The 27658-nt window shown below is 40.4% G+C and overlaps 1 protein-coding gene across 1 annotated transcript in view; it reads right to left on the reverse strand.

The window, feature by feature from the left end:
* Positions 1-272: 272 nt before the first annotated feature.
* Positions 273-27658, reverse strand: part of WNK4 (WNK lysine deficient protein kinase 4) — a 177027-nt gene continuing 149641 nt past the window's right edge. The window contains exons 16-21 of the mRNA XM_069751905.1: positions 11538-11595; positions 10495-11161; positions 7999-8201; positions 7151-7245; positions 4201-4260; positions 273-1756 (exon numbers count right to left, since the gene is read on the reverse strand). Of these exons, the coding sequence (XP_069608006.1) occupies positions 1754-1756; positions 4201-4260; positions 7151-7245; positions 7999-8201; positions 10495-11161; positions 11538-11595 (1086 nt within the window). The 3' untranslated portion in view covers positions 273-1753. The remainder of the gene's footprint in view (positions 1757-4200; positions 4261-7150; positions 7246-7998; positions 8202-10494; positions 11162-11537; positions 11596-27658) is intronic.

The following is a 27658-nucleotide window of genomic DNA, read 5'->3' on the forward strand; positions in this document are numbered from 1 at the left end:
GTTTGATATTGCCCCATTGCTTCTGATCTTCTGCTGCTGACCTTTGGACCGTGTTCTGACTACCTGCTTGTTATTGCCCCTTTGCTTATCTGCTATTTCTCTGGTATTCTGACCCTGGAATGTGACCTGACTTACGACTTCGTATTTTCCCTTGGTTTATTACGTGCTCTTTTGGTATTGACCCCAGAACATTTTACTTTGCTGACTCAGAGCCTGACTGTGGGTTGTGACTAGCGTCACATGGAGTATAACCTGTATACAAAGAAGCCAATCATGTTAATAATGTTGAGCTTTATTACATGATACAGAAAAAAAAATATTTTAATTTGGCATCAATAAGAAATGATAGGTGCTGGTCATGAGTTATTCTGTACTCGGGTGGTTATAGAGAAGCAGAGAAATATCACTTCTAATGATAGCTGTTGGCCAATCAATCATTCCTCCAACAGCTATTCCTCTTGACCTCAGTATACGTGAACATTCAGTGTGTCCAAGCTTGCACGTGTTTTAATGGTGAGAGGGGATTAAACCACTGTCAGACGTCTCCCCTTAGAACCGGAAAAACATCATACGTCAGGGAAGATTTTGGAGGTTTCGCCAAAATCTACTGGTTTGTGATTTTTTTCTAAAGTTTATCGAAACCTGAAATCTGCTACTATGATTTGGTTAACCCAATCGGAAGAATTTCCTAATTGATGATCAGAGGTCACCTTTCTATTTCTAGCCTCCCACATTATATTGCATTTCTACCCAGGAAATAGGATCCATATTATAAGATGTTCTGCATTATTGGATGCCAGATTTTTTTTACTATATACTATATAAAATCATATATATATAACATCTATATGTCAGCAGAAAGTTACCCAGTATCATTTCACATTATATTATACAGTGTGGCCCTTTCGTAGTTACACATAACAAGGCCAGCAACCAATTTTCAAGAACATCTCCCATATCTGAGTTATGTTTGAGTTCTAAAAGTGACAGACATAGATAAGGGTTTCCTCCAAGACAGGACTTACTGAGTTTAAAGCACTTAGCTTTGCTTTGTACAATCTTTAGATCCTGACAGTTTTCGAGGACCACAGTTTAATACAACTTCTCTTATTCACATTCCATGTGTAATATCTACAAGTCTCATTCACATTTTCCACATTCAACCATATCTAAATCTCATATTGTATTGCTATAGCTTTAGAGATAATGCACATTCATTGTTAATTGTAGCCTGAAGTTAAAAGAAAAAAATAATATGCAAAATGGCAAAAAAAGTGTTGGCAGGTGACTTTCCAGATCTCATCTCTGAAGAAGTCCAAAGTGCAAGGTCATGGAACTCACATTCTAAGAATGGAGAACATCCAACCAAAGCCAACAACATGTCTGAGCGCTGTTTCCAGTGGGTCCTCACATTTCAAGCAGTTAATTTTTGTGAATAATCTTGCAATGTCCTTTTGGGAATAAAACCCAGAACAATAAAATGAGACATTCATGATTATCAAATGAAAAGTCTAAATGAGCAGTCACTGAGGCAACCATGGTCCGTTACACCCATGTGTTGGGTGATGATGACCATCAAGGCAAGGTGCAGATCCTTTCACTTCTCAGCTGTTTGCACAATTCCCCACAGCAATCAATAGGTCTTGTTGGATAAGTCTCAACCATAACATGGCAGAAGCTAGCAGAAAAGGTCTGCTTGAGGTAGTCTGTTTTTTATCTCAGCATCTTCAAGTGTTCAGATGAGTTGAAGACTTTACTGTGAAGAAGAAAAAAGACAAAGTAAGTAAGAGCAGGTTTACTCAGTCATAATGCCAATCCAATGGTGTTTAAGAATATTTACTGGGAAAGTGCTGGAATGTTGTAAAGGGAACTTGTTATCCATCTACATCTCTTAAATCACCAACAAATCATTGAGAGAATGGTAATAGGTTTCCAAAGATGTCAATCTCTGAAATGACCTTTGCATCATAAAGGAAAAAATGTTTTAAAGTAAGGTGGTGTGGGCTATGTTTGAAAAGTCTGCTGAGTGGTCCTGATCTCCCAAGGACATTCCAGAAGCCGGGAGACATCATACGGCGCATGCACAGCAAAATGAGGTGTATTGTCCTTAGCTCCATTTACTAACTTTGTATGCGCTGGATGGCACTAGGTTTATGTCATTACTTCTTATAATTGCACACTTCAGCAATATGATCTTATATTTTTTCATGTCAGTTTTAATATACTTATTAAATAACACCTAGCTTAAAGCTAACTTGTCACATCCAGAAACGCTGTTAGGTAAATGGCATTTAAATTATGCCTGGCTGCCTTACTGGAGCACCGGCTACAAGGAGAAAGTAAAGCTACAGTGGTATGTAAAAGTTTGGGCAAGCTAATTTTCATCAGCGGTGCCCAAACTTTTACATGCGACTATATTGTTTCTGCAGCCACTCGCTTCCAGTTATTGGGGTTGCAGGGAGCACTTACCCTCAAAGCTCAATGAAGTATGGGCCCTCTGTAATCATTGATCAGTACTTTGACAGTCTGCACTTACAGAACAGGCTTTATATCTAGACACACGTACTGTATGTTCTAACAGCTCCCTACACCATCGCAATGACTCAAAGCAAGTGGCTGAAGATAGAATATAACTTAATTTTCTCCCTGCAGCCGTTGCACCAGTAAGGCAACCAGGAATGGTTTAAATGCTATTTACCTGCAGATTACCCCGCTCACACAATTAAGTATCATTTCGGGTGGTGACAAGTTCCCTTTAAACCATTTTGATATGTCTGAGAGTTCAGACTCCTGCTGAACAGTATGGCTCCTTCCAATGATAGAAAATAGTTAGATCTACTTCTTCTAACATCACTGAAATTAATTTTAGAGGAGAGCAACCACAGCCAATATGAAATAATCCAAGAAGAGCCACCAGGCAGGGATGAGATATAACAATGTCTTTATTATATATAATTGGCAATTTTAACAATAATGATAAAATACCGAAAAATGTGCGCACACAAGGACAATATAATATATAAAAAGTCAAAAGAATTATTTAAAAAATTGGTACAGGCTGACCCAAAACAAATATATAATATAACTTGGTCACAATTGCCAAGTTACACGTGCAAAAAAACTGCAATATAAAGTGCCAAAAAAAGGGAAAAATGTAATATATCAAAATGAATAAAATAATTAATATGTCATATTATAATACGCTATAAAGTGTATCATGCAAAAAAAGTGCAAAGTGCAAAAATGTGCGAAGACCGTAGGATTTATAACTTCCTCAAAGAGTTGCTACAACTAAGCAATTGCTATTTTAATAGTAATGTGCAACAATACTGCAATGTGCAAAAGCGCCAATAGAGTGACCACACGTAATAGCTAGACGTTTGTGCAGTTGCACAGCAAGGAATGTAACTGCTATATAAAGACACAAGGGAGTTGCCACTACCCGGTCTACACTGCAGCCAAAATACCACAGTATGAACCATGTGCCAATATGGCCAATGAAGCACAATAGAGGGGAATTGTATGCTATTTTTCAATATACCTTTTATTCATTTTGATATATTAAATTTTTCCCTTTTTTTGGCACTTTATATTGCAGTTTTTTTGCACGTGTAACTTGGCAATTGTGACCAAATTTATTATTTTCTTGCTATAATTTGCACATATTACAGTATAGAGTGTCCATTATGGGTATGTGTAACTTCTGGGCCATACTATGTTAGCTATTTATATACTTTCTGTGGGGGTTGTATGTACCTGCTATTATATATTTATTATATATTTGTTTTGGGTCAGCCTGTACCAATTTTTTAAATAATTCTTTTGACTTTTTATGTATTATATTGTCCTTGTGTGCGCACATTTTTCGGTATTTTATCATTATTGTTAAAATTGCCAATTATATATAATAAAGACATTGTTATATCTCATCCCTGCCTGGTGGCTCTTCTTGGATTATTTCATATTGGCTGTGGTTGCTCTCCTCTGGTACGTTGGTGTTTGCCACACTCTTCTCCACAGGACACTAGTCACGGGCACTAAAATATATAGTCTATTTTGTGTTGATTTTATCATTGCCAATCAAGCGATTGGTGTACCTGTGGTTGCTTGTTAATCTGAAATTAATTTTAGCAGCATTTCCACTTAGAATTTTTTCATCAAACCTGTTATTTAAAAATGTACATTTGACTATTAGATTACCTTTACTTTCCCTTTCTCGTCCTGATCACAAGAGTCACTGTGAATTCCCCCAGTAGTCACCTAAAACAAATCAAAATATTGCAACTATTATTTCTATGTAGGTCAGGTATAAAAATCAATGGAAAAGAAACATTAGTGTTGCAGGTTACCGCAGCCAGCAGGAATCCTACTGTACAGTCATGGCCAAAAGTATTGACACCCCTGCAATTCTGTTAGATAATACTCAGTTTCTTCCTGAAAATGATTGCAAACACAAATTATTTGGTATTATTATCTTCATTTAATTTGTATTAAATGAAAAAACACAAAAGAGAATGAAGCAAAAAGCAAAACATTGATCATTTCACACAAAACTCCAAAAATGGGCCAGACAAAAGTATTGGCACCGTCAGCCTAATACTTGGTTGCACAACCTTTAGCCAAAATAACTGCGACCAACCGCTTCCGGTAACCATCAATGAGTTTCTTACAATGCTCTGCTGGAATTTTAGACCATTCTTCTTTGGCAAACTGCTCCAGGTCCCTGATATTTGAAGGGTGCCTTCTCCAAACTGCCATTTTTAGATCTCTCCACAGGTGTTCTATTGGGATTCAGGTCTGGACTCATTGCTGGCTACCTTAGAAGCCTCCAGTGCTTTCTCTCAAACCATTTTCTAGTGCTTTTTGAAGTGTGTTTTGGGTCATTGTCCTGCTGGAAGACCCATGACCTCTGAGGGAGACCCAGCTTTCTCACACTGGGCCCTACATTATGCTGCAAAATTTGTTGGTAGTCTTCAGACTTCATAATGCCATGCACACGGTCAAGCAGTCCAGTGCCAGACGCAGCAAAGCAACCCCAAAACATCAGGGAACCTCCGCTATGTTTGACTGTAGGGACCGTGTTCTTATCTTTGAATGCCTCTTTTTTTCTCCTGTAAACTCTATGTTGATGCCTTTGCCCAAAAAGCTCTACTTTTGTCTCATCTGACCAGAGAACATTCTTCCAAAACGTTTTAGGCTTTTTCAGGTTAGTTTTGGCAAACTCCAGCCAGGCTTTTTTATGTCTTGGGGTAAGAAGTGGGGTCTTCCTGGGTCTCCTACCATACAGTCCCTTTTCACTCAGACGCCGATGGATAGTACGGGTTGACACTGTTGTACCCTCGGACTGCAGGGCAGCTTGAACTTGTTTGGATGTTAGTCTAGGTTCTTTATCCAACATCCGCACAATCTTGCGTTTAAATCTTTTGTCAATTTTTCTTTTCCATTCACATTTAGGGAGGTTAGCCACAGTGCCATGGGCTTTAAATTTCTTGATGACACTGCGCATGGTAGTCACAGGAACATCCAGGTCTTTGGAGATGGACTTGTAGCCTTGAGATTGCTCATGCTTCCTCACAATTTGGTTTCTCAAGTCCTCAGACAGTTCTTTGGTCTTCTTTCTTTTCTCCATGCTCAATGTGGTACACAGAAGGACACAGGACAGAGGTTGAGTCAACTTTAATCCATGTCAGCTGGCTGCAAGTGTGATTTAGTTATTGCCAACACCTGTTAGGTGCCACAGGTAAGTTACAGGTGCTGTTAATTACACAAATTAGGGAAGCATCACATGATTTTTCGAAGGGTGCCAATACTTTTGTCCACCCCCTTTTTATGTTTGGTGTGGAATTATATCCAATTTGGCTTTAGGACAATTCTTTTTGTGTTTTTTTCATTTAAGACAAATTAAATGAAGATAATAATACCAAAGAATTTTTTTCAGGAAGAAACTGAGTATTATCTGACAGAATTGCAGGGGTGTTAATACTTTTGGCCATGACTGTAGTTCTGCAAGAAAAAAGTTAGAACATAACAGGAAACACGTTAGGCGATCACACAGAAAATTTTGTGTAGACATTTTTATCTGTTACTTATTTTCATTAGGTTGCACAAATGTATATGTACAGTATGCATGTTTGGGAGGAAGAGGGGTTACACTTAATCAGATTGCCAAATGTTTGATGCTGTTCTACTACCTTGAAAATAATTTATTTATGGAGAAATTTAGGCACTCAGACATTTTTTCACTTTCGACTTTTCATCTCCACTTTTACCCCTAAATGATCAGTTATTTCATATTTACGGTTTTGTTTTTGTGTTCCTCTGTTTGCTCCAAAAACCATAGCTTTTTTACCTTTCAGCCAACATAGCCTTTTAAGGCTGCAGGGAGAATATAACTTTATTTTCTCCCTGTAGCCGCCTCTACAGTAAGTCTGCTAGGCATGATTTAAACGCTATTTATCTGCAGATAAAGACTATATCTGCAGGTATATAGCATTTTTGGAGATTACAAGTTCACTTCATGGTCAATCAGACAAGAAAAACAAATTTTTACTAAAATGTGATACAAATCTCAGAGCATTACTAAAAGGGTATGATGACTCTTCTAATATGTTTCTTTGGATGCTTTACCAAAGCTGCTTGCCCCATAAAGCTTTAAGGGCTTGTCCACCACTTAGACAAAGCCTATGTTTCCCCCTAGTAAAATAATAAAACTTGAACTCACCTGCAGTGCTGGCGCCGTTCCGGAGATGTTGGCACTAGCTCTCCCGTGGATTGGCGACATTGTTATGTAAAGTTATCCCTGCAGCCAATCAGCGATGGCTTCATTCTCTTCTGCTACAGACACAATTGACATTTGGAAGAGATGAGAGAGCAGATGTCTGATTTGTCCGAAGGAAGGGAGAGTGAAGCCAGCAGTGATTGGCAGAAAAGATCGCGCTACATTACCATGTCACCTGAGCCCCAGGAGAGCCAATGCTGATATTGCAGGAACGGCACCAGCACCCGAGTGTCATTATTTTAGGGGAAACATAGAGATTGAGAAGGGGGTGTCCGAGTAGTGGACAACCTCTATAAAGAGACGACACAGACATGTTCTATCAGTCGTAAAATAATGGCACTAGCATGCTGACAATTCAACGTGTCTACTCACCATTCTCGTTACATCTCCCGTAAATGTGATCCCTTTTCCTGGACGTTGATCCTGTGATCCAGTACTGCTTCCTCCGATTGAATTCTTCCTAATTCCTGTTTATATGATATGTAATAATAGCTATTATTTAATTGATTAGAAAACAGCAAAAACACTTTAAATATGTTGTAATATGGTCACCGTGTTTACATTTTCATTTAATAAATCAATAGCGCACATAAAAATAAGTAACTTTGATACATCTTATCAAAGAAATCTGCTTCTTTCTCCTCCTGGAATGATCTTTCATTCTCAGTTAATGGATAAAATCTGTATTCAATGAAGACAGATTTCTCCATTACTGAAATAGGAGATAACAGTTGGTGCTAAAAAGATTCTATGAAGAGGAAGCAGGAGGGACTAGAGTCAGACACCGACATTCTGCTGCACAGTATCCTGAAATTAGGTACAATTCTTCATAGAACTTAATGGGCACCAACAGTTATCTCCTATCTCAATAATGGGAACGTCTGTATACACTGTAGACAGATTTTACCCAGGAATTGAGAATGTTGAGAATAAATGATCAGCCCAGAAAGAGAGAATCTGATAAGATACATTGCACAGCTTCTTAATTTCACTTATAACTATTAAATTATGAAGAAGAATTAAAACACTGGTTACTGTTTAAGTGAAATGATTGTAGCACAGCCAAAACATCATGTAGTTTTCACTATCAAGAGTTTGAGAAAAATGTGTTTTTTTATGGAAAACTGCAATTTTTTGAGTATTCTCAAAAACAGCATAACTTTTGTAAGAAAATGTATTAAATTAGTATTATTGAAGTGTAAAGTAGAATCAAAGCTTACCAGTTGCTGGGAGGAAGTCTAATCTCTGCAAACTGTTTCTTCTTGATGGGTTGAAGCTGCCCTTGGAAAGGCGCCTTTGTCGGCTGGAGAGCATGGCTGCGGGAGAGACAATTCCTGGTGGAGGCACTTTTCCCATCCTGTAGTACAGCTCCTCAATCTCTTTCTTCTGCAGAGCTTGTAATAGCTGCACTTCGGACATATGTCTACAAAACAGAAACTAGGATGTCAGGTCTCTAATTTCCGTATAGTGTGTTTTCATGTTCATTATGAATCAGTAAATGCTAAGTAGTGTAATACAATACAGCATATGTAACATCTTCTAATTCTGATCCCACATCTGATCTGTAACTCTGTCACCATACACTCTGGTCAGCTCTGCCACCATACACTCTGATCAGCTCTGTCACCATACACTCTGATCAGCTCTGTCACCATACACTCTAATCAGCTCTGTCACCATACACTCTGATCAGCTCTGTCACCATACACTCTGATCAGCTCTGTCACCATACACTCTGATCAGCTCTGTCACCATACACTCTGATCAGCTCTGCCACCATACACTCTGATCAGCTCTGCCACCATACACTCTGATCAGCTCTGTCACCATATACTCTGATCAGCTCTGCCACCATATACTCTGATCAGCTCTGCCACCATACACTCTGATCAGCTCTGTCACCAAACACTCTGATCAGCCCTGTCACCATACACTCTGATCAGCTCTGTCACCATACACTCTGATCAGCTCTGTCAAATATATTCTGATCAGCTCTGTCACCATACACTCTGATCAGCTCTGTCACCATACCCTCTGATCAGCTGTCACCATACACTCTGATCAGCTCTGTCACCATACCCTCTGATCAGCTCTGTCACCATACCCTCTGATCAGCTCTGTCACCATACACTCTGATCAGCCCTATCACCATACACTCTGATCAGCTCTGTCACCATACACTCTGATCAGCTCTGTCAAATATATTCTGATCAGCTCTGCCACCATACACTCTGATCAGCTCTGCCACCATACACTCTGATCAGCTCTGTCACCATACCCTCTGATCAGCTCTGTCACCATATACTCTGATCAGCTCTGCCACCATACACTCTGATCAGCTCTGTCACCATACACTCTGATCAGCCCTGTCACCATACACTCTGATCAGCTCTGTCATCATACACTCTGATCAGCTCTGTCAAATATATTCTGATCAGCTCTGTCACCATACACTCTGATCAGCTCTGTCACCATACCCTCTGATCAGCTGTCACCATACACTCTGATCAGCTCTGTCACCATACCCTCTGATCAGCTCTGTCACCATACCCTCTGATCAGCTCTGTCACCATACACTCTGATCAGCCCTATCACCATACACTCTGATCAGCTCTGTCACCATACACTCTGATCAGCTCTGTCAAATATATTCTGATCAGCTCTGCCACCATACACTCTGATCAGCTCTGCCACCATACACTCTGATCAGCTCTGTCACCATACACTCTGATCAGCTCTGTCACCATACCCTCTGATCAGCTCTGTCACCATATACTCTGATCAGCTCTGTCACCATACACTCTGATCAGCTCTGTCACCATACACTCTGATCAGCTCTGTCACCATACACTCTGATCAGCCCTGTCACCATACACTCTGATCAGCCCTGTCACCATACACTCTGATCAGCTCTGTCAAATATATTCTGATCAGCTCTGTCACCATACACTCTGATCAGCTCTGTCACCATACACTCTGATCAGCTCTATCACCATACACTCTGATCAGCTCTGTCACCATACATGTCTCATATCGATAAGTTACACTGTGGCATGAAAATCCAAGACAAAGCTTCAATGTTGTAGACTGAAGAAAAGTCCTGGATGAACAAAGTAATTCTAAGAAAAAGACCCCTAGAAAGTAAACTCCAATCCATACAATTCGTCTCCATACTCTCTACTGTGCTCCCGTGAGCCCTTTGTTTGCAATCACTAGGACAGCTGGATATTACTATTATTTTTGGATGATATTACATTTAATTTACATCAGACCTGAGTAATGGAAACCTTACAACTTCTATTCTCAAACTTTATTACACTACGCCACTAATAAAGAGTGTCAAATTTAGGAAACATTTCAGCCTCGATTCATAATTAGCTTTTTTTTTACGCGACTTTCATGTCTTGTGGTATACATCATTGTTTTTTGTGCCAAATTCTTCAAAACAGCATTTGAAGGTTAATGAATATTACACATAATGAAAGATTCTCCTCTTTTGTCTTTTACCTATTTTTGTGCTTTGTTAGAGCAGAAGGTAGGACAGTCGTTTAAAACTAATTTGATGACAGTTGGGTTTTGGGCGCAGACCACCACATTCATGGTTCTTCAAAAAACATCAATTGTGAAACATGGATGAGTGCAACCCAGCCCTAACAGATAAGTATTATTTTTTCTTATGGTAGCAGTGGCCACCCTCGCTTTTCTATGAAACTTACTTCTGTCTCAGTTGCTGAAGCTCCTCAAAGATCTCCTCATCTTCACTCTCAGTGTCATCGCTGCTGACATAGGAGATGCCTCTCGTGTAGTGAAGCCACACCTGAACCGTGGAGATCTGCTGAGGGGTCTTCTCAGTGTTCTCTTCCCCGCTAGAACCCCGCGTGTCCACATCCTTCCCATCACTTACTGCTATTACTTTAGTATTGTCCACAGTATTTTCTCCATTCACAGTGCTGCCATGTTGGATAAGGCTTTCAGTGGTGGAGTTATCGAGACTGCCATCGAGGTTCATAGTATTGTTGTTGAGGACACAAGGGTCTGCTTTACCTCCGTAATTACTCACTGGGGTATAGCCTTCCCTGTCATCACGAAGATCCCCCAGATCCTGGCTGCAGGTGTCAGATTCTGAACAACTGAGCGGCTTGTCCCATGTAGCCGTGTCCATATTAACATTGGGAGTAAGTCTCTCAGGTTCGGAGAAATTCCCCTCTGTCTCTTCATCCGTGGTGAAGTCTGTATCGGAGGAAGCGGTCTCATAGAGCTCAGGTGTCGTGTCGGATGTCTGAGACACTTCAGGGCTGCTGTTGAGGCTCCATGCCGTGTCGTTTTCAGTAGGGTCTTTCGTGGTCGTTACTTGAAATCTCCCAACAACTTTCGGCTTGGCCTCTGTGAATTGACCAAAAAAAAGATGATTTTCAATGGTAGAAATCCTTTTTTGATACCGTAAATTGTTGTAATTTACTGTAGCTGCTTACATGGCCACTCTCTAACATTTCGAAGGGTGGTACAATATCCCATCCATGGCCACTCTCTAACATTTCGAAGGGTGGTACAATATCCCATCCATGGCCACTCTCTAACATTTCGAAGGGTGGTGCAAGAGCAATATCCCATCCAATATAAGATATATTCCTTTAGTGCTATAGAACTAGGTAAAGTCACATTTACATATATGGATAGATATTTTTGCTGTCCTGTTCCCTATCCGAGGTATGGGATATCTATATAACCACAAAGTGGGATAGAAATAACAGAAATTTACCGATAGAGATGGCACTTGGTTGAGGAGTCAGTGGAGGAACCGGTGAAGGAGGTTGTACCTTGAGAAAAAAAAGGAGTAATATTAAAACATGGAAAACTTCAGGCATTGTAATGACTCAACTCTTGAACGGAAATAGAAAAATTATTCAAAAACAATTTGTTTTTCTAATTTTTATTTCAATTTCTTGCATTTCCCAATCTGACCACAAGATGTCGCATCATTAGCGTTTCTTGACGACAACTTTCGGACCTAAAGGGGTTTTACGGCAAAAACAAATGATCACCCATCAACAGAATAGGCGAAAACCTTGTCGACCAGTGGGGTCTGACCGCAGAGCAGGGAACCTAGAATATAACAACAGTGGGCATAATTGACCTCTGCCACATTCATTTTCTATGGCTGCTGAGTGCCACATCTAGCTTTTTTCTCGCAGCCTCATAGAGAATGAATAGTGCAGTGGTTGGAAGTCTGTCTTCAAGATCTGGGGATCCAAATTCACAGATCTGCCAATTGGTGCATGTCCTAGCTGTGCGACACCCACCGATCAGAAAGTTACTTATCACCTCTCTTATGGAGAGGTGATAATTCGTTTTCACTGGAAAACCCCTTTGAAGAAGTGAACCTATGAACAAGATTTTTTTTAACTTATGGACTGAAAGAAATAGCTGAGCTCTATATTCCGCTTTGTCCATCAGTCCAATAGCCAATGAATGTAGTGGTATTTCACATACCTGGCCACCACTCTATTCAAATAGAGGCATTAGACCCCTGTTCCAGGGGTGAACCTAGCCTCTCTGCTGCCTGAGGCGAACCGCAAAACGGCGCCCCCCCTCGTAGTAAAATCAGTACAAATAAGTCTTAGCAGGACCATATCTGACAACCTCAGCTCATCCACATAGGGTAACACACACCAACTCTGCTATATCCCAATTCTTTACTGCTTTCAGATCTGAAAACCCCAGCTGGTTAACATAGCTTATCTACTTCTGACAGTCTGATGGAGGGAAGCTGTGAACCGTGATAGAGCTGTGCAGCAGCAGCATGTGGGGCCGGTGGGGGCAAGTGATGTTTTTTACAGTTACTTACTGCCGGTTACTGCTCTGCGACTAGTTCGACTCCCAGCAATGTGTGTGTCCCAGCAGGTCAGGAGACTGGGCACCGCCTCTGCACCTCAGCCTGTAAGTAACATTCACCTGCAGGGTACGCCGCACGTTAGGTTGTTGTGACACTACACTGTCATCAAGTGTCAGAGCAGGGATTACAGGGAGAGTCGGCACCACGTGTTCTGACTGCCGCTCAGCCACCCCCTGTCTTTAAGGATGCTTCGCCGCCTGAGGCAAAGTATTCAACTTGCCTCATGATAGCAGTGCCTCTGCCCTGTTCTCACAACTGGTGATGCCCTAGTGGTGGTACACCCACTGATTGTTCTTGGTCTGCACCTTTAAATAACCCCTATTGGCTTGAATAAAAAGCTAAAAGCTGATTATAGAGCATCCTGCTGCTGAGACTGGTCTCCTGTCCGTCTTTCTAACGTATGGATATACCTGGTCCTCTAGTGTGAGACTTATAGCCCCGATCCAATCCTTGGCCTATAGCTAGAATGGTCTTCTAATTGGGTTAAGCCCGTTTCATGTAGGTTCCTCATATTTACCCACACGGAGGTTCTCATAGGAGGAAGAGCCTTAGTAACCCCATTATAAATATACAGTAGAATGCCAATCATGTGCATGACAGATGTATCTGAATTACTGATCAAGTTATTGCTATCATCTGTGGAGCTAGTAACACATTAGTAAATGCTGGATAAATACTAGTATCTGTAAAAATACTATACTCAAATTACTTTTGGACGATTAAAGTGGATCTGCACCAGAATTCACAATAGAAATGTCATATATTATTAAATAGATATATTATACCTGATGAGGCTGGTAAACTTACTTTTAAAATCAATGTCTCAATTGCTGTATAGTCCGTATATATAAAAAAAGCTTTTTTTTTCTTTTTTTTTTTTTCAAATCCAGCTAGAGGCTTTAAGAATAGGTAGGGAAACATTTAGGCGTTCTGACCTGTATTCTCATAGTAAGTACACCAGCGTCATCTAGACTAAGAGATCTAATTAATAGTGAGCAATTTTGTATTGTAAAATCTGGTGGCAGATGGACTTTAAATAATGTTGTAAGATTATTGGTCTCACATAATGTAACAAATCAGCACAATATTTGAGTTTCATGGACACAGTCATCTATCATTAGGCCGAGGGATTTAGTACTGAAACATAGCAGCATTTCCCAGTGAGGCCTTATAGGACAGTGCGGGATGATTGTAGATCACACTTATTTTATCTCATTTTATGTGATGATGACAGCTCTTCACATTTCCACCCTTTACATATCACCATAATAAGTATACCAGGCTTCCAGCATATTGTGCGATAATGTTATCATCATCATTTACTATCTTTCTGATGACAGCCAGTATTACAGAATTACCAAATCAGCCAGTAATTCAGTGGCATAAGGCGAATGGCATACAGATGTCTGAGGCTGGAAATAACATCAAATATCGCGGAGGTACATGACAACTTTGGTGGTTTTGCACTCAGGAAACTCAAGTTAAACCTCCATTAAACAGACACATGGGCCACGGTGATAACTGCAATGTGATCAGCCAAGATCCAACTTCTTCATGACTATAGTAATCCATTCTGCATTTCATAAGGGCAGCACAACAGTCCTGTACAAGTAGCATCTGGATAGATTATATAGGAAAAGTATTGCAGTAGTCAAGACTTTCCCCCCCCTATGATCTATAAGGAATTTGTCAGCGGATTTTTGTTATGTAGTCTGAGAGCAGCATGATATAGGGGTATAGACTCTGATTCCAGTGATGGGTCACTTACTAGGCTGTGTTGCTGTTTCGATAAAATCAGTTTTATCAGCAGGAGATTATCACTAAAGGACTAGGTGTCTCATGCCTCCTAGTCAATGCTTTGTGTAACCTCACCCCCACCAATGTTTAGCAGCTTACTGTCATATCAGTGATATATCGGGGTTATACAGGGCTCAGCCTTCTGAACACTGGTAGATCTGCAGTAGAGAAAACTGTGGCTGTATCAAAATCACAGCAAACAGTCCAGCAAGTGACATAGTGCTGACATCAGGCTCTCAATCTCTGCAACATGCTGCACCCAGATTACATAGCACAAACCTGGCGACTGATTCCTTTAAGTAGTCATATGCATGGAGATGGGAGAGTAGTAGTAAAAAGGATAACGTGGCAGTCTAAGCAATGCAAACTAGTAAAAAGGATAACGTGGCAGTCTAACCAATGCAAACTAGTAAAAGGGATAACGTGGCAGTCTAACCAATGCAAACTAGTAAAAGGGATAACGTGGCAGTCTAAGCAATGCAAACTAGTAAAAGGAATAACGTGGCAGTCTAAGCAATGCAAACTAGTAAAAGGAATAACGTGGCAGTCTAACCAATGCAAACTAGTAAAAGGAATAACGTGGCAGTCTAACCAATGCAAACTAGTAACAAGGATAACGTGGCAGTCTAACCAATGCAAACTAGTAAAAGGGATAACGTGGCAGTCTAACTAATGCAAACTAGTAAAAGGAATAACGTGGCAGTCTAACCAATGCAAACTAGTAACAAGGATAACGTGGCAGTCTAACCAATGCAAACTAGTAAAAGGGATAACGTGGCAGTCTAACCAATGCAAACTAGTAAAAGGAATAACGTGGCAGTCTAACCAATGCAAACTAGTAAAAGGAATAACGTGGCAGTCTAACCAATGCAAACTAGTAACAAGGATAACGTGGCAGTCTAACCAATGCAAACTAGTAACAAGGATAACGTGGCAGTCTAACCAATGCAAACTAGTAAAAGGAATAACGTGGCAGTCTAAGCAATGCAAACTAGTAAAAGGAATAACGTGGCAGTCTAAGCAATGCAAACTAGTAAAAGGAATAACGTGGCAGTCTAAGCAATGCAAACTAGTAAAAGGGATAACGTGGCAGTCTAAGCAATGCAAACTAGTAAAAGGAATAACGTGGCAGTCTAAGCAATGCAAACTAGTAAAAGGGATAACGTGGCAGTCTAAGCAATGCAAACTAGTAAAAGGAATAACGTGGCAGTCTAAGCAATGCAAACTAGTAAAAGGAATAACGTGGCAGTCTAACCAATGCAAACTAGTAAAAGGAATAACGTGGCAGTCTAAGCAATGCAAACTAGTAAAAGGAATAACGTGGCAGTCTAAGCAATGCAAACTAGTAAAAGGAATAACGTGGCAGTCTAACCAATGCAAACTAGTAAAAGGAATAACGTGGCAGTCTAACCAATGCAAACTAGTAACAAGGATAACGTGGCAGTCTAACCAATGCAAACTAGTAAAAGGGATAACGTGGCAGTCTAACTAATGCAAACTAGTAAAAGGAATAACGTGGCAGTCTAACCAATGCAAACTAGTAACAAGGATAACGTGGCAGTCTAACCAATGCAAACTAGTAAAAGGGATAACGTGGCAGTCTAACCAATGCAAACTAGTAAAAGGAATAACGTGGCAGTCTAACCAATGCAAACTAGTAAAAGGAATAACGTGGCAGTCTAACCAATGCAAACTAGTAACAAGGATAACGTGGCAGTCTAACCAATGCAAACTAGTAACAAGGATAACGTGGCAGTCTAACCAATGCAAACTAGTAAAAGGAATAACGTGGCAGTCTAAGCAATGCAAACTAGTAAAAGGAATAACGTGGCAGTCTAAGCAATGCAAACTAGTAAAAGGAATAACGTGGCAGTCTAACCAATGCAAACTAGTAAAAGGAATAACGTGGCAGTCTAACCAATGCAAACTAGTAACAAGGATAACGTGGCAGTCTAACCAATGCAAACTAGTAAAAGGGATAACGTGGCAGTCTAACTAATGCAAACTAGTAAAAGGAATAACGTGGCAGTCTAACCAATGCAAACTAGTAACAAGGATAACGTGGCAGTCTAACCAATGCAAACTAGTAAAAGGGATAACGTGGCAGTCTAACCAATGCAAACTAGTAAAAGGAATAACGTGGCAGTCTAACCAATGCAAACTAGTAAAAGGAATAACGTGGCAGTCTAACCAATGCAAACTAGTAACAAGGATAACGTGGCAGTCTAACCAATGCAAACTAGTAAAAGGGATAACGTGGCAGTCTAACCAATGCAAACTAGTAAAAGGAATAACGTGGCAGTCTAACCAATGCAAACTAGTAACAAGGATAACGTGGCAGTCTAACCAATGCAAACTAGTAACAAGGATAACGTGGCAGTCTAACCAATGCAAACTAGTAACAAGGATAACGTGGCAGTCTAACCAATGCAAACATCTAGATAATTACTAAGGTTACAGTTAGTATATAACATTGGGAATGCACCACTATGGGGCTTGTCACACCAGGGTCCCCAGGGATAGTGACTTCCAATGATCACTCCTGCTCCTGATGTGGGTCTATCACTATGGAATGACACTTTAGGTAACAATAATTGTATTTTAGTTGTTACTTCAGAAAATGCTGTAAGACATAGGCCGTAATAATATACGGAGATGTATTTGGGTTCACTAACTCTGCCACATATTATTTCATGAGTGGATAACACTGCCTTTTATTGAGGACCAGTCATTTCTCCCATACTGGTAATTACTTGTATTCTTCAGGACATAACTATTCTGGATTATCATTTCTTAATATGACGTGTTGTGCTATTCCTCTGTAAAGTCTCCTAGAAGGTTTACAAATAAATTGACAAGTGGGTGATGCCATTGGGGTATATCCCTATACGGGCAGTGTCCAGTCATTGCCGCCAGTGTGGGGATACCACTTTCCTGGTAGCACTCAGTTGTCAATTTATTTTGAAACTTTTGGAAGGATTACCAGAAGAACAGAACAACAAACAGTTTGAAGGAAAGATGTTCCAGAATCATTATGTCATGAGGACTACCAATAATTACTAAAACCATTCCCGAGGAGGAGTATCTTGACACTTTCTCACTCTCAGCACTGATTGGACAGGGTCATAGTCCGTTAGCTACACATCCTATGACATAATAGTCTAGGTGTCAGGGGCTGACATACCATTGGTGCAACCTAGGCAGCTGCATAAGGGCCCAAGAGGTAAGGGGGCCACTTTCACCATCCAAGCAGGTGGAATCTTGCCTTATGATGAGCTTTTGTTCTGAATATGGACCATATACTGTTCTTACACCATGGCCCTCCTCGGTCTGTGTCAGCTCCTGCTAGATGTGAATGTGTCAAACCACCTTACATCAGGGATCGTAGTTCATTAGAAGAGTAGACGTATCGTAGGACTGCCATTCAACTGTTTCCATAGTATAATAAATTAAAGGGTTATTCTCCCCCAAAAAACTATTTTTCCCCCCATCTACAGGATTGTGGATAGCTTGCTGATCTCTGGATTCTAGCAATCCCAAGATTGAGGCTCTGGAACCCCGAAAACAAGCAGCCACGTCTTGATCTCAGCGGACTTGCGCATGCTCTGCCTCCACTCCATTCTTTGTCACTAGGACATTCAGAGATAGACAAGTATAGCACTCAGCTTTCTCCGACAGTTCCATTGCCAATGAATGGAGCAGAGGTCGAGCGTACCTCTGAAATGGGGCTCTATAGCTTGTTTTCAGGGTCCCAGAGTCCTGACCTTGAAATCCTTGGGGGTCAAAGTGATCAAACACCAGCAAGTTATCCCATATCCAATGCACAGATGATAAATATCTAATTCTATAATTAGTTGTGGTGCAAAAAAATATTATTAAAAGAATAATATATATAAATAATTTAATTATACAAAGAATGGCATTTGTTTAATGAATGATGAAGCTTTAATGGCATGGTGGATCTCTGTATCTATGATTACTAGGTCCCTATTCCCAGCTATTTCAAACCCTGCTCAGAATACTGAGTGCTGACATCTGGTCACACTACCTGAGAACCATATTATACTTTCCTAGATCCCTCTCTGTAACCTTTTATGCTAGTCTTATTTTTGGGCAAAGTTTGGAAAAAAAATGGTAAAATCAGCTGCTCTGTGCTCATTCATCTTGTTTCCCTAAAAATGCCTATTTTCTTTGCATGCCGCATGTTATAAGTAAGGTATATTAAACATTTAAACAGATATTCCCTTCATAATCAATAAGTAAGAATCAGTAAAGGGAACCTGTCAGGTCGGACAATGCGGTTGACCTGCAGATATAGGGTTAATCTGCACTTTAATAGCGTTAGAAAACTGCCCGGCCACAGTACTGAAGCAGTAGTTCCTGGGAGAAAATGAGCTTTATTCCTCCCAGGAGCCGCCAGCTTTCAGTTTTACAGGTGTGCCAGTGTGGCTGCAGTGCATCAGTGTAAAGCTGGAGTCAAAATGCTGGAGCGTGCTCACAGCAGCACTCACATTGCGGTAACTGTAGCGGCGCTGGAGCACCTGGATGACTGAAATCCGAGGCTCCAGAGAGGAGTAAAGTTCATTTTCTCCTGGAAGCTGTACTGAAAGTAGCATTTGCCGACACGAGATGTTCCCTTTTTTTAAAAGCACTCCTCCTCCCAACAAAGTTTTATCCTCTTAATATATTGCAGTCATCACATTATATAGAACTGTGTACTCACAATTGCTCATTTTCCCTTTCTACCCAGCAAATTCTTCTCTTTTCTCTATGTAGAAGAAGGAAGTCTCTTGTCCCTGCATAAATCATCCCCTTCTTCACCTCCTGTCCCAGCTGCTCCACCCTCCTGCCAGGGACTTTTGCAGGAACTCATGACTCATGCAGAGAAATGAGAGTCCCTCTTTTTACATAGAGCTCAGGAGCATTTAGCTAGTTAGATTTTAATCACATCATGTCATCGACCTAATGGAAAAGAGAAGATTTAGCTGAGTAGAAGGGAAAAGCATACCCTTAGCTGGCTAAATGCCCCTGCAATTGACAGCAATTCTTCCTAATTCCCCCCACTTCTAGACACGTGTTCCTTGTGAGGAGCGAGGAAACCTATGGCAGTCACCTCTCTCAGCGGCCTATAGGTATCAAAATCCAACTTCTGTCTCCATCATCTGACGCCTGTAAAGACTCCGGCTATCCCCATTCACATGAAATGGTCAGACAACGTTCTTACATGTTGTGGGCACCTTAATATCACTCCAATTTCTCATCGTTCATGGCTTGTCTGTGGCTGTTCGGCCATGGAGAACCCATCCATGATGTCGTATAATGAGCATACTCTTCACAGCTCAACTGTCGCTCTTGCAGCTTTTGTAGCGCGGAAATTAAACTACGTAACTTGGAAAGTTGGCCTCCTAAAGACCAAGATGATGGTCACTTCTGCTCTTCAGTACGAACCAACATTTGTCTATGGAGATTGAATGGTTGCACACTAGATTTTCTGTCCATTGGCTATAAGGTCAAAATGATGTCCACTTGGTTTTTGCCACATAATTTTTGATAGTTAAATAATTAAAAAGGCCAATTTAGACAAGACAATGATTAGTCAAATGAGCATTTGTTGGCATGTTTGTTCCTCATCATTGCCCAGAAAAAGGGCGTAGTCGAACGGTGTAGAAATTGGAGTGAGATCGGAACACAGTGCCAAGACTGGCTGGCGGCTCTCCTGAACAGACCATGGCAGCTGCATAGAAATACATGATCTGTCACATCCAGGTGGGGAGAGCCGCCAGCCAGTCCGTGAGTTTCGATTTCGCTCCAATTTATATGGCCGTCTGACTGAGTCCAAAAAATGTTCAATAATTAAATGAAGAATCACTTGATTGCATATTAAATGTAGTCATAAAAATAATCTGCAGCACATCCCCATTGGGTAAACATGGAATGTGCGGCCGACAATAAAGAAACTAAATGGGGACGACCGTACTAATACTGTTGACAGATTTTATGGAAGAAAATAAGTGGTGATCGAGTATATTGCCGATCGTGAGGAAGAAGGAAGGGAGTTTCCAGCACGCCCATCCAGTTTTGAGTAAAATTTCGATTTTATTTTGAACATTTTAAAAAACAATTTTAAAAAAGAGAGAAATGCTTGTAATGAGCAGATCATCTGTCCGTGTAAATGGGCCTCACCAGACAAATGCCCTCCTCCCCCTACCATTAGCACTATTCTAAATGTAAGACAAACATCACAGTCAACTTTGTTCTAGATTTTATTCAGAAAATTATTTCTGCAAAAAGTAAAAACATTTGTTAAGATGAGATTGTCCAATACGTGTCACAATGGCATTAAATTAAATCGTAAAAGCTAATAAGACCACAAACTCCCATTTCACATATATGATGAGCGGGCACCCACATGTATACAACAGAACATAGAAAAGAAAAAGCAGCACATCCATCTGCCTAAGAAGTCCATCTACCTCATCTGGGTCCTCCCGAGCACATTTTGGTCCTTGGCTTAGAGTTAAGCAGCCGCCAATTACCAATTTTCCTTGTACCCTTCACTACTAAGACCAGATCTGGTGCCCACTTATCAGACACAAATATATGGGCGATCCCTGCCCTTCAGAGCTTACAATCTAAAATGTCAACCACTGGGACAACCGCTTGTGTTCAAGATCCAAACCGATTAGATCATAAAATATAATATTGGCGCTGCATTATTTTTAAAGAGAATGTAACAACTAAATTAAAAATGTACGAAACATTTTGGACAACATGATATTAAAAAAAAAAAACAAAACAGGAAAAATCTGGCACTGTTCACACTAGGCCCTTCATGCTCAATGGATTTCGAGGAAAAAATGATGTAACAGAAGGTGTGAATGTGGCCTAAACCTCTACAGGTCCAATGTGCAAACATGCGCAAGGTGCAGTAACGCTGATAATGTAAAATGGGACCAAGTAGGAAATCACTTTCACCATTGTACCCCACATACTACAAGTAGACCTGATCAAGGGCCAGTTCCCTAAGTACTTCTTAACTACCCTCCCTGGTGCCCTGTAGAAACATAGAGCAGGCCATAAGCTGGACGCATGGAGAAAGGAGACAATGGGGAACCCAGCGTCAGGTCCCAAAACCCAAGACAATAGGTCTCGGACTCCTCTCTAAAAGTCTATATACCCCATTGGAGCAGCCTCTCTGGTATGTACACCTACAAAACTGAAGCTAAAGGGTTTTTTTATCATACATAAAGTGCGATATTTTACTCTAGCAGTTATCTTACTGGTACAAGCTGCCAATGAATAGATGCCTTGGAATAGACACATATAAATTGATTATTTGTGGAAATTACTCCATATTTTACATCCACTTACCAATTGATATGTCTATATGTCTACACCTACCCCAGCTCAGGACACAACTATTTCATTATTTCTATTCAAGCATCTTTGACCCATTAAATATATGAAATCAGTGTGGACATGAACGTTACAAGCACATAAAGGTCACTAGGCTCTGCTCTTAATTCTTTGAAGTGACTTAGGCTCAGTTCACAAAACTCAGTAGCATATTTTAGCTATTAAAGGGAATCTGTCACCAGGTTTTTGTCACCTAATCTGAGAGCAGCGTAGTGTAGAGACAGAGACCCTGATTCCAGGGATGTGTCACTTACCAGGCTGCTTGCTGTAGTTTTGATCAAATCTATGTTTTATCAGCAGGAGATTGTCACCAGTGGACTATTAAACCTGTTGCCAGGTAGTCAAGCATAGTCATGATCTCAGTATAAACCCGCCTCCACCACTTATTAGCTGCTTTCTGCCCATGTTCAGTGTACATAAAAACAGCCAATCAGTGGTGTGGGCGGGATAATACAGAGCTCAGCATTCAGAGCACTGGTAGATCTGCAGCAGAGAAAACAGTGATTTTATTTAAAAAAATACAACAAGCAGCCCAGTGATAACACCCTGGAATCAGGGTCTCTGCCCCTACATCATGCTGGTCTCAAGAAGGAGTATCAAAAACCTGGTGACAGATTCCCTTTAGAAAAAATGTATGGACCCATGCTAAGTCAATAGGAAGGGAAAAAAAAACATAATGTCCGCCATGGATCAGGTAAAAGCAGAAGCCATGACGTCAGTGAGAACACAGCAGCGAGATCTGTTCCACCCACACAATGCCTTCTTCAATCGCAATGAAGAACGAGTCTAATAATCCAATTGTTTCATTCTAAACAAATATCGAAAGTATATCTGAATAGTTTGTACACACGAGAGACCTGTCAATCAACTAGGGGAGAAGTCAGCCGGGGTCAGGTCTCTCCGTATAATCCCCATCCGTCTCTTCCCTGAAATAAGGGGGCATTTTAGAGGGAACCATAGTCTGGGCAGCATGAATCGACTTACAGATTCCCTTTAAATTTTTACCCTCAAAACTGACATAGAAGAGTGAACGGGGGTGATGATTTGTATTAGTTGCTATGCTTTTTATTTGTTATTTATGGAAAGTGTTGACACTCAGGGCTCTTTACCTTTTACTTCCTGTGTCGGGTGTTTTGGATCCTTGACGCATATGTATACACGTCAAAATCAGACCTATTTAAGGGGTTTTCTATTTGTAGACTTGTTATTTACTCGTGTGCACATCTTGTCCATTTTTACACTGTGTTGTTTCCCCGCTGAACATTCTGTGCCGATTAATTTCTGAGCACATTTTAGAGCCGTCAGAGCTGTTTTCCTCGCACAAAGCCCTAAATCCCTCCATTAAAAATCCGCTTAATTAATATCATTACAGTTGTGTGATGGTAAAGGTAGCAATATGGCTATCTGTAGCAAACTACTGCCTACTGCTTTACTACTGACTCCATTGTATATCCTGTATGCAGCAAGCTCTCAAGCGCCACCTAGAGGTGGCTAAAGGCAGCTAGAATTTTATCATTTAACTGTATGGGCCATCAAAACTGTCTAATAGGAGGATCATTTGCATTGTCAACTGCCACCAATCAGAACTCCGCTTTCATTTTTCCATTTCTTTTTGACTAGTTCCAATGGCTAACACAGATATTTTTACTGTTAGAAAGTTTTGAAAGAAAGGACATACCATATTTCTTTTTAGATAACTAAAAGCCTTGTTTTTTTTAAAAAGAATTAAAAAAAAGCTCTGACCCATAAAGTCAAAATGATGCACACGTTTGAGCATTAATTGCGTAGAAGCGCTATTACTCCTCGCCTGAATGTGTTAAAACGTTTGTTAGAAGATTAACAGCATCAGGAGATTGAAGTTATCGTATCCACTGGCCAAGCATCCACCATCACCGCCATGCATCAAAATGTTTCTCACCATTTCAAAATAATCACTTACAGTACTAAACTGCAAGCTGCAGATCGAGCAGTTCTCTGAATGCAGAGCTCTGTATAACCCCGCCCACACCACTGATTGGCAGCTTTCTGGATAGGCAGAAAGCTGCCAATTGGTGGTGGGGGCGGGGTTATACAGAATGCATAAGTATGGAGGACTACATGACAGCAGGGTAACTAGTCCTCTAGTGATAATCTTCTGCTGATAAAACACTGATTTTATCAAAACTACAGAAAGCAGCCCAGTAAGTGACACCTCACTGGAATCAGGGTCTTTGTCTCTACATTATGCTGCTCTAAGTTTACGTGGCAAAAACTTTGTGACAAATTTATTACCTAACCAGCACTCGAAGTTCCACCACTGGAAGCCCCACTGATTAAAAGAACTGGGTTCCAAAGTCTCCTGTGTATATGCAGAATTAGTGCATATGCTTAGCCACTGCTCCGTTCACATCTATAGGACTGATGCAACTAACGTAATAGGTTGACTTTAGTGACCTAATATAGTGTAATTGTAATATTTCTTATTTTTCTTTCACTGGTTATGGGCTGCACTGGTTTTCACGGATCAGATCTAGATGGTGTAGGAAGCCTAACAGACAAAAACTCAAACATTAGCTACCCTTCAAAAAGAAGGAGAGTGTCTCTGTAGTGCCACTTGTAGGTAGCTATCTTGTAAGTCAAGGTCCAATGCCGTTAAGCAGCACTGATATGTAGCTAGCCAAACCAGGCCGAAGTCTGTAGACAGCTGTTTGGGTATTCGTCCAAGGCACCTCGCCCAGCCATCACTCTACAGCGGATGCTCTGGAAATGATAGAGTTAAAGGAAGCCACACTCTGCAGACAAGCTGATCTGTAATTGGGCTCCCTGACCCCATTATTAGACTGTTATTAACCATTCCTTTCCCTCAGCTCAGAGGAACAACGCCACTGAGAAGAGCCGACACTCCGAAATAAGGATCACAGACGGGTCTGACTGTCATCCCGAAATATTTGTCACAAAATTAGGCTAGTTTCACACTAGTGTTTTGAGGAGCTGCGGAGGGCTACGGACTTCCTCTGTGAAGCCCCGCCCTCAGCCGAACCTCCGCCGCTAGCTCCGCCGCTAGCTCCGCCGCTAGCTCCGCCTACTTCTGAATGCGGCCTGCGTACCTATCTTTAACATTAGGTACGCAGGTTGTGCGGCTGTATGCGGATGCTTCCGCATGCTGTAGGCGGTGCTAGCGGCGGAGGTGCGGCCGAGGGCGGCGCTTGATGGAGGAAGTCCGCAGCCCTCCGCAGCTCCTCAAAACGCTAATGTGAAACCGGCCTTACAGGGTAAAACAAAGGGAAGCAGCCTGGTTACTTTTATTAACCCAGTATAACCTACGATTCGGGGGGCAAACATACGCCCCATGCTAAGAGCATTACTATTATGTCCACTGTAACGAGGATTTGTACTGAAAGATGATTAAGAGGCCAGGCTCCGAGTTCACAGAGCAATCAAGGCAATGCTATGGATTAAATCTCCCAATGTTAACGCATTCTCAAATCCTTAAATACGACCCTGCTAAATTTTCATTAAAAATTAAAATGTTTCTGCCAATTGTATATCATAAAATAATTAAGGATTTAGTAATTGGAATCATAATCCTATATAGTATATATATATAAATCGCACACCGGACAAAAAAATAGTATATACGGTAGTCACCTAATAAAGTATTATGATAATTACTATTTTGGTTCTCAAAGTCAGGGAAGAAAATTTACGGACGCAACCGTGTAGATATAAAAATAGAAAAAATACATCTTGCTTCATTTTATAATTCAAACACTATAGTTAAAAAATATTTCTTATGCTAAAATTATATTATGTTCCATATAGCTTTAACTTACTTTTTTTTTTAATATATTGATGTATCTTTTTTTTTTGTATATATTATGTACAGTAGGATAAGTAACTTACAGGCAGTGTTGGTTTGTGAAGCTTAGATTTGAATATTAAAGCCTTTTATTTTTTTTTAAATATAACTGCGATAGTCCATTAAAAAAAAGAAAAACTACTTGCTTTTTATTACTGTATGTATTTTTATAGTAACTACAGGAAAAAATGGGAATTTATGTAAAATATCCCATAAGCAGTTTTCTTTGTAATTACCGTAGTTTTCAAGTCTTGTATAAAAAAATAAAGCAAGTTCATAAATGCCGGTACATTCATTGTTTTGCGGAGACCTCAGTACAGTGTTGTGCTATTGTAATCAACATAGTTTTTAGAACAATTATAATAAAAAAATAGAGATGATTTTATTTTAAATAGAGATGATTTGCTTTTAAAAAAAAGGACCTATGGCCTAGTCAAAAGCGGGCAGTTATGGTATTTCTTTTTTCTTTTGCTCTAATTTTATTGCTACTGCTCCCTTAGGTAATCTGTCTTTTTTTTTTTTTTTTTTAATCTGCCATACGGTTTCAGAGAAATGGGACTTTTTATTCAATGCTAACTTTTATAGTCGTTAACTAGGGGGCAGTGCTCATAGCTTAATTATGCAACTCAGCTTAATGACACGCCCCCAGGAAGCCATGCTCCCTGGGAAAGACCAAACAAATTAACATTTGATAAAGAGGACCGTATCTCTTGATCCGTATGACCATGTGATTACAAACTGGGTTACTTGGAATAAAATAACAAGAACTGGCCACTTTTGACTTAGTGACAGGTCCTCTTTAACATCACTTGATAAGTCCTACAAAACCCTACTATATTATACAACTAATTTTGTTAGTTCATGGAGTTCTTCTCTTTTTTTTATCTATTCTATCAGTTAGATAGAATAAAAGTATACCTAAATGGTATGCAAAGAGTTGTCACCGGCCCATGACCTTAGTGAAGGGGGTCTGAGCACTTATAAAATGGTTGAAATTCACTGGTTCTGTTCAGAGATTTTCCCTTTTAATACGGTAGGTAAGGGAAATTTATTAAAAGGGTTTGGCCAGCTCATATACCAATGGTATATCTGGGACCCCCACCAGTTCTGAGAATGATGTGGGTGCTGGAATTATTCATCATTGTATCCTCCTTACCGATTTTCCATTGATTTGCAGCTTGTCCCATTTACTAGGATAGGCCGGGATCACACATGCGAGAAACACGTCCGTGTCTCGCATGTGAAACCCAAGCTGTTGCGCCGGCACTCCAGAGCGGAGCGTGCAGCTCCATGTGTCGCTATGCGGCCGCACGCTCCGCTCCCAAGTGCCAGCGCCACAGCTTGGGTTTCACATGCGAGACACTGACGTGTTTCTCGCATGTGTGATCCCGGCCATAGAGCCATACTGCATTTCTCCTGCACAGGATCGATGACAGTCTCAGAGGTCGAACCTCCACTGATTACATTATTAATAAGATGGGAATACCCTTTAATTTCCATTTCTTATGAACAGATTATGAGATTAGCAAGTCAACTATTTATCAAAGACTGGACCCTTTTCCATGAGGGCATTGATGTCACGACAATGTATTGTTCCGACATCAATATAAAGTATAAATATCTTCTATTACAAGTGCAACAATGGTTTGCTGCTGCTGGTAGAATAGTATTCCCTCACAATGGCCCACATTTTAGGCTGGAAACCTACGGAATGAAATATTTTGCATGCTCAAGGAAACTGTATGTTAATGTCTTTCCATATGATGCTGTTAAATTGTAATAAAAAGAAAAAAAAAAGCGAAATAACTTTGGCTAAAAAAATCATTTTCTATGTCTACGTACCAAAATAATAATCACACGACATAGCCTAAATTCCGCCAGTTCCACCTGTAACTTGTCTGTTTAGTCTCTATGGACTGGAGCAATTTAGAGAATT

Source organism: Ranitomeya imitator, chromosome 2 (genome assembly GCF_032444005.1).
Source record: "Ranitomeya imitator isolate aRanImi1 chromosome 2, aRanImi1.pri, whole genome shotgun sequence".
In the NCBI taxonomy this organism is placed as follows: Eukaryota; Metazoa; Chordata; class Amphibia; order Anura; family Dendrobatidae; genus Ranitomeya; species Ranitomeya imitator.